The sequence below is a fragment of the Schistocerca gregaria genome, chromosome 9 (genome assembly GCF_023897955.1).
Source record: "Schistocerca gregaria isolate iqSchGreg1 chromosome 9, iqSchGreg1.2, whole genome shotgun sequence".
Lineage (NCBI taxonomy): Eukaryota > Metazoa > Arthropoda > Insecta > Orthoptera > Acrididae > Schistocerca > Schistocerca gregaria.
In genome coordinates this window covers 131,591,321-131,606,001 of record NC_064928.1, presented here as the reverse complement: position 1 = coordinate 131,606,001, position 14,681 = coordinate 131,591,321, and the positions used below count along the sequence as shown (strand labels likewise).

Sequence of the window (14,681 nt, the reverse complement as noted above, 5' to 3'; positions counted from 1 at the left end):
TTGAACATCATGCACTCCACCTCGCTTTCCCTGACCGTCTCCCGTCCCCCACGAGGATCGTCTATGAACTCATCCCTTTCCCGCATATCCTTTTCATTGAACACATCCGTACCCTCTACACCAATCGCCGACTCGATCCCCCTCACTCCTTGGTGTCTCCTTTCCTCTCCACACCCCACCTGTTGCCGATGTGTCCCACCTTCTCCACACCCTCCACATGCCACATCCTCTCCCAAAGAAACGTCTAGCATCTCCCTTTCCCAGATGAAGTGCTTTGCCCAAATAATTAAAATAATTATCCTCCGTCTCCCATTCTCCCTAGGGCTCTCTCTCCTCTCTCTCTCCTTCCCTCCCTCCTCCGCCCCCCCCCCCACCCGTGCTTCTTCTTTACCAGTCCTTACCCTCCTTCCTCGATTGCTCTCTTCCTCAGTGTCTCCTGCCCTTTGGTGTGCTACTGGCTCCTAGTGCTTCCTTCCCCCACTCCTACACTGACCCCCTCCTCTCCCTCCTCTTTCTCTCTTTCCTCGCCTCCCCTCACTTGGCAAGTCCTTCCAGTTTTAACACAGTTACACTCTAGTGTGTTTTGGTGTTTGCCATATCCATTACATAAGTGCAGTCTATTTTAAGTGTCATCGTACTGTGTGGTTTTCATACTGTGAACACCGTTTCAGTCATGCTCTCTGCGCTGCCAGTGTCTATGTGCTGTGCACACGTTGAGTGCCGTTTTATCTATATGTGGACTTATGTAAACATGCCTCGTCAGACTACTCCTTTTTTGTAGTTTTTAACTCCCACTGTTTCCCCTTCTCTTGTGTCAACTTCATCTTTCATTCCTGTCTTTTGTATATTTGTTTCTTCTGTGAAATTTTATACTGTCTCTTGGCTCAAAAGCGGGGAACTGTGCTGCTGCCAGATCACCCCTGCCGACAAAGGGTAAGGGTATGAAATAACAATAAAGAAAAACAAGAGGATCTAAACACATAGTTATTTATTAGTATTTCATTTATTTTATTTTCAGATATGAAGATTATCAATGATTTTGATCGAAACCAGTAATAAAGTGTGCATATGTGCAACTGAGGCTGTAATAATAATTTAAAAAAAATATTTAAACTGTTCTGGAACCTCTTGAACAATTTGTCATTCATTGCCATTATATGGAAAAAATTGAATCTTATTTATAATATACCAGGTGATCAAAAAGTCAGTATAAATTTGAAAACTGAATAAATCACGGAATAATGTTGATAGAGAGGTACAAATTGACACACATGCTTGGAATAACATGGGGCTTTATTAGAACAAAAAAATACGTTCAAAAATGTCCGACAGATGGCGCTGAATAGCAATAATTAGCGTTAAAAAGTAAGACAAAGTAAAGATGATGTTCTTTACAGGAAATGCTCAATATGTCCACCACCATCATTCCACAACAATAGCTGTAGTCGAGGAATAATGTTGTGAACAGCACTGTAAAGCATGTTCGGAGTTATGGTGAGGCATTGGCGCCGGATGTTGTCTTTCAGCATCCCTAGGGATGTCGGTCAATCACGATACACTTGCGACTTCAGGTAACCCCAAAGCCAATAATCGCACGGACTGAGGTCTGGGGACCTGGGAGGCCAAGCATGACAAAAGTGACACACGATCATCACCAAACGACGCGCGCAAGTCATCTCTCACGCGTCTAGCAATACGGGGTGTTTTTTTTCTGATAAACCCGATGTCATTCCAAGCATGTGTGTCAATTTTTACCTCTCCATCTACATTATTCCGTGGTTTAAGTTTTCAAATGTTATTGACTTTTTGATCACCCAGTACATAACGTCACAAAATACGCCAGAGAAAAGAAAAACAAAAAATTTAGGTTGGGTCCCGGTATGTGAGGACACAGTATACCCTGCCACAAGGTCACTCTGTCTTTCTGCGTTTGTGGGATGGTACAACGAGGACGAAGTAAGCTGACATTGTGGTGGCTGTGCAGCCGTTCCGGCCGCTGGACCCCGGCGTGCTCGACAGCCTCGTTCCGCGGGCGCCCCTGAGCGGCGGCGCCCACCCACAGCCCACCACTACCACCGCCGCCCCGACCATCGCCTCCACAGTGACGCCCGACCTGTCCGCGGCGGCGGACGCGCTTTCGCCGGCGGTGCGCGAACTGCTGCAATCGCTGGGGCTGCTGGACCCGCCGCCCCAGCCGCCGCCCACCGCCGCCCACCCGCCAATGGGCCCGCCGCCCCCGGACCCGGCGCCGTACCGCGCCTTCAAGCCGCTGCCGCAGTCGCGCTCCGAGCCCGAGGAGCAGGACATGCGCCACCTGCTGCACCGCTTCGGACTGCTCGACCCGGCGCCGCCCACGCACGGCCGGCGCCGCCAGAAGACGCTCGCCCAGCCCCCTCAATCTGCAGGCAACGGTGAGTCACTCCCACAGCCCCTTCTTCCAATCGATACAGTTACTCGTTCTCGAAAGCCCAGAGGTATGACGTACCCAGCTAAATTATATCCAAAGCACAGAACTACTTCATGTGTCGAAGGAGAAAGTAATAAGACTTCACGCCATGTGACTTTTCCTCTTAGACCATACATGGTATAGACCCTAAACGATGTCGTTCTACTGAAATCAACGTCTCCAATCAATCGACTGGTGGTGGTATCTACACTGTGACACAAGTCATGGGATAGCTCCTAATAACTTGTCGGACTTTTCTTGGGGCAGAGTAGAGCAACAGCTCGACGTGGCGTGGACTCAACAAGTCGTTGGAAGTCCTCGACATAACTATTGAGCCATGCTGAATCCATAACCACCACAATTGTGAAATGTTGCAGGTGAAGCTGTTTGTGCCTGAGCTGTCCTCTCCATTATGTCCTATAAAAACTCAATGGGGTCCATGTCAGGTGATGTGGGTGGCCATATCATTCAGATGAACTTTCCAGAATGTTCTTCAAACCAATCATAAACAAATGTCACCCAGTGACATGCGCATTGCCATCCATACAAATTCCATCGTCGTTGGGGAAGAAATGGTCTCCAAGTAGCCATTTTCAGTCAATGATCGGTTCAGTTGGACCAGAGGACTCAGTCAATCCCACGTATTCAAAAATGGTTCAAATGGCTCTGAGGTCATGAGTCCCCTAGAACTTAGAATTACTTAAACCTAACTAACCTAAGGACATCACACACATCCTTGCATGAGGCAGGATTCTAGCCTGCGACCGTAGCGGTCGCGCGGTTCGAGACTGAAGCGCCTAGAACCGCTCGGCCACACTGGTTGGCAATCCCATGTAAACATAGCCACCACTATAATAGAGCTTGCACAATGCCTCGTTGACAGCTTCTGCCCATGGCTTCTTGCCGTCTGCGCCACACTCCAATCCTAACTCCAGTGTTGCTTGTCTGTTAACACTGACTACTCTACACAAACGTCGCTGCTCTCGGTCTTCAAGTGACGGACGTCGACCACTGCGCTGGCTGTGGTGACAGGTTGTTGTTGTTGTTGTTGTTGTTGTGGTCTTCAGTCCTGAGACTGGTTTGATGCAACTCTCCATGCTACTCTATCCTGTGCATTCTTCTTCATCTCCCAGTACCTACTGCAACCTACATCCTTCTCAACCTGTTTAGTGTTTTCATCTCTCGCTCTCCCTCTACGATTTTTAACCTCCACGTTGCCCTCCAATACTAAATTGGTGATCCCTTGATGCCTTAGAACATGACCTACCAACCGATCCCTTCTTCTAGTCAAGTTGTGCAACAAACTCCTTCCCAATTCTATTCAATACCTCCTCATTAGTTATGTGATATACCCATCTACAACATTCTTCATTAGCACCACATTTCGAAAGCTTCTATTCTCTTCTTGTCCAAACTAGTTATCATCCATGTTTCACTTCCATACATGGGTACACTCCATACAAATCCTTTCAGAAACGACTTCCTGACACTTAAATCAATACTCGATGTTAACAAATTTCTCTTCTTCAGAAACGCTTTCGTTGCCATTGCCAGTCTACATTTTACATCCTCTCTGCTTCGACCATCATCAGTTATTGTGCTCCCCAAATAGCAAAACTCCTTTACTACTTTAAGTGTCTCATTTCCCCCTCAGCATCACCCGACTTAATACTGCCTGAAATTTGGTATTCTCATCACATTCTTGACACTGCTGATCTCGCAATACTGAATTCCTAACGATTTATCGTAGCCAAGACAGGCACGAAGCCCACACCCACCACAGTAGCACAAGTTTACATGCCAACTAGCTCTGCAGATGATGAAGAGATTGAAGAATTGATCAGATATTTAAAGGAGACGAACATTTGTGACATAAGAATCAGGATTAACAGCTGGACTAAATGACAACCTGCCTTTTGTGTTGACGCGGACAGAGAGGACTGGTGACGGCAGCGCCTCTGGCGGCAGCACGACTACCTCGTCGACCCCGCTGACGCTGGAAGCCATAGACACGAGCATGCTGACGGACGAGATGCGCGCCGTGCTGCACAACCTGGGCATCGTGCCCGGAACTGGCCGCGTCGACGAGCGGCCGACGACACAGCCGCCAGTGGCGTCCCACACCACTGTTTGGGAGCCGACGACTGACGGTGGGAATGGCACCGACGACTCCACAGTCCGACAAGGTACATCCACCCGCTCTGGACCCCGTGCAACTTCCTCATACCGTAGGTGGCCAAAACAACTTTAGACTGGCCAATGATTGGGCAGCATCCTCTCCACCGTTTGTTTACAGTGCAGCCCAACCCATTAGGATCAGAACTTCACAACTGCACAAGATTCTAAACTGGGAACTTTGTGGTAAGGAGCTAAGGAAGAAACCATTAAAGGATTTCTGGCTTAGTGACCCTCACAGGGGTAGGTTTAGCCATCCAATTGCCACAGGTTTGCTTCCTTGGTGTACAGTGGTATCTTTCCTGTGCAAAGTGTCAGAGTTACGTCTTAAGTATAGCTGCCATGTGTAGAAGGCAGAAATGTGTGTGTGGATAGTGGTAGTGATAGGATGGTGTTTTTGATGATGATCTACATCTACATCTACATGATTCCTCTGCAATTCACATTTAAGTGCTTGGCAGAAGGTTCACAGAACCACAATCATACTATCTCTCTACCATTCCACTCCCGAACAGCGTGCATGAAAAACGAACACCTAAACCTTTCTGTTCGAGCTCTGATTTCTCTTATTTTATTTTGATGATCATTCCTACCTATGTAGGTTGGGCTCAACAAAATATTTTCGCATTCGGAAGAGAAAGTTGGTGACTGAAATTTCGTAAAAAGGTCTTGCCGCGACGAAAAACGTCTTTGCTGTAATGACTTCCATCCCAACTCGTGTATCATATCTGCCACACTTTCTACCCTATTACGTGATAATAAAAAACGAGCTGCCCTTTTTTGCACCCTTTCGATGTCCTCTGTCAATCCCACCTGGTAAGGATCCCACACTGCGCAGCAATATTCTAACAGAGGACAAACGAGTGTAGTGTAAGCTGTCTCTTTAGTGGACTTGTTGCATCTTCTAAGTGTCCTGCCAATGAAACGCAACCTTTGGCTCGCCTTCCCCACAATATTATCTATGTGGTCCTTCCAACTGAAGTTGTTCGTAATTTTAACACCCAGGTACTTAGTTGAATTGACAGCCTTGAGAATTGTACTATTTATCGAGTAATCGAATTCCAACGGATTTCTTTTGGAACTCACGTGGATCACCTCACAATTTTCGTTATTTAACGTCAACTGCCACCTGCCAAACCATACAGAAATCTTTTCTAAATCGCTTTGCAACTGATACGTCTTCGGATGACCTTACTAGACGGTAAATTACAGCATCATCTGCGAACAACCTAAGAGAACTGCTCATATTGTCACCCAGGTCATTTATATAGATCAGGAACAGCAGAGGTCCCAGGACGCTTCCCTGGGGAACACCTGATATCACTTCAGTTTTACTCGATTACTTGCCGTCTCGAATTGTGACCTTCCTGACAGGAAATCACGAATCCAGTCGCACAAATGAGACAATACCCCATAGGCCAGCAGCTTGATTAAAAGTCGCTTCTGAGGAACGGTGTCAAAAGCTTTCCGGAAGCTGATGATGATAAAGAAGGAAGAACGCTTATGAAATGAGGTGCTGCCACCCACAGCTGCCAATCATTATGTCTCCATCCAAAGTGAGGACCACATCCAGCAGTGTGACATATCCTTACTCCATAGGAGAATGTGGAAGGGTTTCAGATTTAATCCAGAACACTTGCGCCAAGTCTGAGACCTCTTCTCCCCTTGCTGGCCAAATACTCAAAATGAAAATTTCTTGCAATGCCATGAGTCTAACCGCATACCCCTATGACACAGGCTTGCATTATTGTTCTCAGCTACAGAGAAGGAGTAGATAACGAACACAGGGAATAGATAACGAACCATAGTGATGTGCAACTAGAGCACCTGACAAAAAAAGTGAAGGCACCCACGAAACCAGCAGAAAAAGAAATTACATTTCATGACTTAATAGCTTACATCACGTTATGACATTGTGATAAGTAAATTTTCGCTGCCGTTAGTCACATGTAGCAAAATATTACGTGCTATTATGCCGTTGTCGGATGGATTCCGCATTAAAACCCAACGTTTCGTCTCCATCTGTACTACATTTTCAAGGGGGATCATAGCTTCTTTGAGTGTCCTGTTCACACCCTGAACCGACCATAGCAAAATTCCGTTATGTGTACTCCCGCCCAGTGGCGTTATGTTACTTCCTTTGGCTATTCGAGTGCAATTGGCCATTGTCAGCTACCGTCGCATTCTGTTGCTATCATCCCTTGGTGGAAAACCGGTACACATCCTTTATGCCCAACGAGGTGGCAGAGTGGTTCTACATCTACATTTATTCTGCGCAAGCCACCCAATGGTTTGTGGCGGAGGGCACTTAACGTGCCACTGTCATTACCTCCCTTTCCTATTCCAGTCGCGTATGGTTCGCGGGAAGAACGACTGCCGGAAAGCCTCCGTGCACGCTCGAATCTCTCTAATTTTACATTCGTGATCTCCTCGGTTGGTATAAGTAGGGGGAAGCACACTGGAGCGGCATTCGGGAGGATGATGGTTCAAACCCGCGTCCAGCCATCCGGATTTCGATTTTTCCGATTTCCCTAAATCGCTTCAGGCAAATACCGGAATGGTTTCTTTAAAAGAGCACGGCCGATTTCCTTCCCCATCCTTTGCTAATCCGATGGAACCGATGACCTCGCTGTTTGCTCCCCTCTCCCAAATCAACCACCCAACTGCCTTCTTCAGTACTGCGATCCAAATATTCGATTTCACACCCTCTGCCTTCCTATTCCTGGGGTGTTTGGCAAATGGTTCAAGTGGCTCTGAGCACTATGGGACTTGACGTCTGAGGTCATCAGTCCACTAGAACGTAGAACTACTTAAGCCTAACTAACCTAAGGACATCACACACATCCATGTCCGAGGCAGAATTCGAACCTGCGACCGTAGCGGTCGCGCGGTTCCAGACTGAAGCGTCTAGAACCGCTCGGCGACACCGGGCGGCCCTGGGCTGTTTAACTGTGCCCTCTGTGTGTAGCTTTTCATGGTTTCCGCTTGTGGCTGCCAGTATTTCTTATCAAAATGAATCTGGTGCTCTCCCCGCAGCAAAGCATGTTCCACAGCAGCTGATCTGTCAGTCTCTTCCCTCCTATATTTGTCTTTGTGCTCTCCTAGTCGTTTTTTGACCGTCCTTTTCTTAGTAGCTACGTACACCTTCCCACAACTACACAAAATCCCATAAATTCCTGCTTTTTCTAGTGGTTTAGGAGCATTTTTGGTCGGTCTTCGGTCATCCTTAGTCTTCCTGGTGGGTTTGTAGATTACCCCGATATTCCGTTTTGTCAAAAAAATTTCCTATGTGTTCAGTAACGACCTTTATGAAAGATAAGAAAACTTTCGATTTCACAGGCGTTTGTGCATCCCTACGATTTTTGCCCGGCGGTCTTAAAGCTCTTTTTACCTCAGCATTCTTGAACAATGCTTTGGTGAGGTCTTTTAATTCCGCGTGAAGCAACTGTGGTTTGTAGATTTACTTGATATATCCGCCACCGTTTCTTCGCTTTTGTTGTGGATCGTGGTTAGAATCCCGGCGTTTTTCTGTAAACTATGTGGCCCAAGCTACCGAAGATGCAGTTTTTCAGGAGGAGGAGGGAGGTGGAAGATTAAATTTCCTTAACGCGCTAGTTTTCCAGAAAGAAGTTGGTAGCTGAGACCACACAGTTTACCGCAAATCTGTGCACACGGACCGCAACCGACACAGAGATTCTAACCACCACCCACAACAAAAGCAAGTCATCATAAAAACGTTGGCGGATAGAGTAACAAACACTTGCGAACCAGAGCTGCTTGGCGCGGAACCAAAACACTCCATCCATGGATTGCTCAAGAATGGTTCAAGAATGGTTCAAAAATGGTTCAAATGGCTCTGAGCACTATGGGACTTAACTTCTGAGGTCATCAGTCCCCTAGAACTTAGAACTACTTAAACCTAACTAACCTAAGGGCATCACAAACATCCATGCCCGAGGCAGGATTCGTAGCTGCGACCGTAGCGGGAGACGGAGAAATGTGGTTATTGGTCAGTCTGCGCTCCCGAGCGGTACAGAGCAGAAGGACAATTCACAGTGAAGGCATTTGATTGTTGTTCTTCTATCTAAGCCAACAGTGGTACAGGAATTTACTATAAATGTAGGTGGTGAGGCGCGGTAGGGAACTCGTTGTGGAGACTCTTGGACAAACAGGGTTTTGAAATAGTTGTTTATTCCAGACAGGAGTAACTAATACACTGGAGGCTAGTTCTAGAGTTAGAAAAAGCATGAATAACACTGTTACAACCGAAGCCAGTGCAGAGGTCCCAGGAGTGGATGCTAACCACAGTAGCAAACACTAGCAGCTTCTTAAGGCAACAACTTAGTTGCAAAACAAAACATACTGAATGTGACACTGTTCACTGAGGCACTCAGAGAGAGAGCAGACTTACGCGGAGCTGGACCGAGAGTGGTGTCGACGGACGCGGATTCGGCGCCCAGATCGTCTGACTGAGAACTCCGCCAAAATGCGGAGTTTTAAAGAGTCGCGCGGGACACTGTTTTTCCCACTTAAAGCCACCCAGCCAATCCCGCAGATTTCTTGCAAGCCCCTGCCAATCACGGTTTATTTAGGTCTCCTCTACTGCTCCTAAGGCGAGGATGTTAATGCAGTGGCACTAAGTCCGTATTTGGTATTAAAATTGTTCAGAAACGTAACTGCTCTGCCAAATAAGGCTTGCAACATTATTGTTATACGTCATTTAGCTCCGCCCCGGAGTAGGAACTACTAGGTCAACAGTTTTTTGGCGTTTTCACTCTAATTCTAACCCTTGTGAGCCTACTGAGGTTGCTGTTCTCAGGGCTGGTATCAAGCTGGCTTTATCGCTAATACGTTCCTGTAGGTTACAAAGTTCTACGGTGGCAACCTACCACAGCGTCTTGACGACACATGAAGTCACATTTTAATACCTTGAAGAGTAACTAGCGCCCTGGCACCTCGTCTGGGGGCGTCTGCATTTTTGCAAGGCTGTCCCCTTACGGTTTACTCCATGTAACAATATCTCTCCTAGTTTCCTCTGCCCTCAGCATCATCTCTGCTTCCGCGTCTGTCCTCCTTTCTCACATCTTCAAGATAACACTACAGTAGCAAGGAATAATCAATAGATTACAGTGCTACATGCCCAATTTAGTGATCTTCCCTTGTGCTCAGATATGGTCAATGGAAACCATGACAGTGAGTATGCCTGACCTCATGTTTCCATGCGTAGAGCTTTGGGCCCATGCCACCTCTGAATGTCCCAAAAAAACTGGATGCCGCACAGTTTGATCAGCCGACCAAATGGAGAGCCATAATGATGCCCCTTTCAAACACTGTCAGGTGCTGATAACGCAGTTTCACATGTCTCGTTTTCTTCACAGTGATCACTAAACATTTGACGCTTCTCACGACCCTCACACGAGTTGTGATTAAAAAGTTTTAAGAATAGGCTTGTAATTGTACAACGGTAATACTTACATGCTACTGTGATCCATCTCCTTCAAAATAGTTCCCTTCTGACTGAACACACCGACTCCAACGCGTTTCCACTTATGAAAACATTCCTGGAATTTTTTTCCTGAAGTGCGTAAAGGATGCTCTCCGTATTTGCCTGGATGTCTTCAATTGAGTCAAATCGTTTCTCTTTCAGTGAAAATGTCAGTTTAGGAAACAGGTAGAAGCCGGAGGGGCCAAATCAGGGAAATATGTCGGTTGTGGAAGCACAGGAATTTTGAATTTGGTCAAAAATTCAACGATGGAGAAGGCACGATGAGCCGGTGCATTGTCATGGTGTAGCACCCAACACCCCGTCTTTCTACAATGCAGGCCTTTTCTTCCGCATTTCGCGCAAACGCTCAACGTTTGCAGTATTCCTGGTTAGTTGTCTGTCATGATGCACAATACCATTAGAATCGAAAAAAATCACCAACGTTGTCTTCACTTTCGACCGACTTTGCCATGCTTTTTTCGCTCGTGGTGAACCTGAAGCCTTCCACTGAGAAGACTGCATTTTGGTTGCAAATGATTGCGGTCATTTTTAAATCTGTTGAACCAGACAAAAACATTTGACTGGCTCATACAATTATATCCAAAAGCTGTCTATTATAGTTCATAAGTCTCAGAAGCTGATTTCCCAGTTTTAAAACAAAATTTCACACAAACCCGTTGCTCCGTTTTTACGTCTATTTTCACGCAGACAGAAACCTGGAACAAGCCCTAACTCAACCAGCTGCCTCAACAAACTGAATTAAGACCATGCAGTTTCCTGCCAGAGGGCATTCAAGGGCAAGGCAATGACTTACTCCCCACCCTCCGTGTACCTGCCCACCAAACCAGTAAGCAGTAACAGATCCATTATTAAAACTTTCCAATCAGACCTCATATAGCCAAGCAGATGTGGTAACAACACTAAACACGAACAATACTGATATGCTCTGGTGATCATTCTAACTGTCACAGAGAATTGCAACTCTAACCATTTCCGTACCTGCCGACAGTGTATATGTACACGAGCTCTGTCTTCTGGGTGATTTACTTTTGTAATGAGCCATTGTAAGAAGGTGACTGCGTGACGTTTTCTACGCAGAGTGCGCTTAAGAATGTGTTGCTGCATCGCCAGTGTGCTCTGTGTATCTGCTGCACGCTACATGTTCCAACTGTTACCTACACCGGTAACCGGTAAGTCTGGGTAAGTGTCACACTCTGCCGTTTCTCTTTCTCACTCTCCCTATACAATTTATATACTCGGAAAACTGTCAGTATAGCTTCTTAATGTAGTGTTTGCTTTATGTCACCCATAGTGAACACCACACTGGCGAAGTACCCTTACTATACCTGAAGTAACATGAAAATCAACGCCAAGTGATCAATGCGCACCCCAAAACACACGCTCCAGATGGATGTGGCAGAATGACGCTATTGGCTGGGTTATCAGTTGGTACACTGCTCTTTGCGACTGCATATCGCCCAAGCTTCGTATGTGCACAACGATGTGATGGATGCAAATCAATATTTACTCTTTTCTTGGATTACTCGAAGTAACTGTTCCTGTTCACAGTATTATACATCTATATCTAGATGATTATGAAACAATGATAATTAATTGAAACCCTCAGCTGCCGACAGGTGTTGTTGATATACCTCGATGATGATAGTTGAAATTGTGGAGCTCGACCAGGACTCAAACCCGGGATCTCCTGCTTACATGGCAGACACTCTGTCCATCAGAGCCACCGAGGACACAGGTGAATACCGCGACTGCAGGGACTTATCCCTTGCACTCTCCCCGTGAGACCCACATTCCCAACTGTCCACAGTCTACACACGTAATGTACCTAAAAGATGTGATTCTTGAGTTTCTCCCGGCGTATTTGATAATCAAAATATCCACGGGTGTACTGCCGGTCTATAGTGTCCAACGGGCACAATATTTCGGCGATCAAACATGTCGCCATCATCAGGTGAACTGACGGACTGAGCTCCTGTGAACGCGCCGGCACGGAGATCCGTACGCTATGGCGGCTCAGGGGGAACTGGGTTCGGTCGCGGCGGCGGGTTAATCAAGAGTAAATCGAGCAAACGCATAGTTGTGACGACCACGGCGGACAGAGCCATCACACCGACGTCATCTCAGACGCCGTCGCAATCTGTTCCACCGCGCTACCTTGGCGCGGGGCGCGGATGGCGGAGGGAGCGCGCCGCGGGCGGAGGGTATTTAAATCGGCCGCCGCCGCGACGTGCGTAAACTGCGGCGGCTCGCACGCCGCAAACGCACGCAGGTGCGCATACCTGAAGCAGCGGAGACCAACAACAACAACCGCCAAGAAAGCGGTACACGAAGAAGAGGCGGCCGTTCCGCCACCCCCGCCCAAGGGGGACAACAGGGCGGCCGCAATCTCGCCCAGCGCCGCTACCGACGACGCCGTGGCAGCCCTCAAAACCGCGATGGCGGCAGAGAGAGCGGTCATGCAGAAGGAGATCGTCGGTCTAGACCGGCAGCTGCAAGAGTTGCGAGAGGAGCTGCGACTTTTCAAGAAGGCGCCGCCTGTCCCTGCTCCCGCCGCCCCCGTGAGGCGGCCAGTGGGGGTAGACGCCGCCACACAGACGTCCACTGACTCGCCTCCTGCAACGATGCAGGCGGCTTCGAGCATGGAAGTCGACGTCTGGACGCCTGCGCTGTCTACTCCCTCGGAGACAGACGTGGAAGAAGCAGCACAATCCGAGGAAGAGATGCCGCCGGCTTCTTCGCAAGCCGAAGAAGAGGAAACCGTCGAAGAACTGCCCCTTCCGCTTCCGGACGAGCGGAGCGTGCAGCCCTTCCTGAAAAAGATCGTGGCGTCGCTGAAGGACGGGACGTATCCTCGTGGGGACAACCCGTACCCCTTCACGCCGGCGCACGCAAAACCATCACTGCCTCACCAACCGTGCGACCTTCGCCACACGCGAGGCATGTTGCGTGAGGTGGTAACGAGGAAGGAGCTGATACTGCTCAACAGCCGCCCCATCTTCACCCCCTCCGACTGGGAACACATCTACCAGGTCGCAGAGAAGTGGTTGAAAGAGGAGTGGCGCTCCGGCAGGCGTAAGCCTGCCCCAGAGGACATGCCAGCGATCAACTACCTCGCTAGTTTAAACTCAGCGGGGTAGCCAGAGGCCCATTCGAATCGTGAGGCCATCCATACGACAACATAGAGGATAAAGGAGGAACAGCAGCACCGCTGCTTAGCCTCCATCATCCCCGGACAGAGGATGTCCGTGATTTAAGCGAGACGAGACGAGACGACCGAACCCAGTTCCCCCTGAGCAGCCATAGCGTACGGATCTCCGTGCCGGCGCGTTCACAGGAGCTCAGTCCGTCAGTTCACCTGATGATGGCGACATGTTTGATCGCCAAAATATTGTGCCCGTTGGACACTATAGACCGGCAGTACACCCGTGGATATTTTGATTACCTAAAAGATATTTGCCCTCCACTCATTACTCGCACCCTCTAAGGTGACGATTCCCCAATTGCAGACCCACAGGCCCCACATTTTAACCTGCAGCAGATCCACAGTGCGAGTCGGCATTTTCCATTTGTCCAGATCTTTGGATTTGTAGCCCAGCACTATGCACCAACACACTCGGTTAAAATACACTGAGGAGCCTGCTCGGTAGCATGTTTGTCCACCTTCGAAAACTAATTCTTTGCATGGCAAGGATTCGACAAATCTTTATTAGGTTTCTGGAGGTTTTTGGCACCAGGTGTTATGTGCAGATCACGCACTTCCAGTGTATTACTGGCCAGTGGTTTGTGGGCAAAGAGCCGGCACCCAATAGTGTCCCAGATGTCTTCCATCGAGTTCAGATCAGACGAATTTGGTGGCCAAGACATAAACGTCAGTTCACTATCTTGCTCCTGAAACTATTACAGCACAGTTGATGTGGTGGTAGATGCTATCGCCATTGGGAAAAACATGTGGTACACATCTGTCATGGTACCTTCGATTACTACCACAGGCCCCATGGAAACCCAGCTGAATGTCTCCCTTAGCTCAATACTGCCCCCACAGTCCTGTGTCCCTGACATGGGACATGTTTCGAGCAACTGTTCGCCTGGATGACAGTGTAACCGGACACGATATTCGACCTTGTGTAACGACAAACGTGATTCATCCGACCATGTGACACGTTTCCACTGATCCACAGTCCAATCTCGACAACCCCGTACCTCCTAATTGACGATATTGTTAGATTAACATGGGAACCCTTTGAGCTTAAAATATCTTAAATGTTGCTGTGTCCATTGTCTCTCGCATGGTGAATACTTACGTTATGCAAATATTTTATTCTTTGGACTGCTGTTACAATATTATGAAGCCAAGAGCCTTTACCAGTGGACGAATACATTTGTACATTTATTCTGAAGTATGCTGAATATAATCTGGTTGCAAGCCATGCCATGTGGTGTTTCTGGTTTTTATATCTGTTTTATATACACTACTGACCATTAAAATTGCTACACCAAGAAATGCAGATGATAAACGGGTATTTATTGGACAAATATATTATACTAGAACTGACA

General features: G+C 47.7%; 1 protein-coding gene across 1 annotated transcript in view; it reads left to right on the top strand.

Moving 5' to 3' along the window:
• The window catches only part of LOC126291901 (proteoglycan 4), a 274,929-nt gene that overhangs the window by 234,845 nt on the left and 25,403 nt on the right, over nucleotides 1-14,681 (top strand). The window contains exons 6-7 of the mRNA XM_049985630.1: nucleotides 1,985-2,411; nucleotides 4,381-4,632. Coding sequence (XP_049841587.1) covers nucleotides 1,985-2,411; nucleotides 4,381-4,632 — 679 coding nt within the window. The remainder of the gene's footprint in view (nucleotides 1-1,984; nucleotides 2,412-4,380; nucleotides 4,633-14,681) is intronic.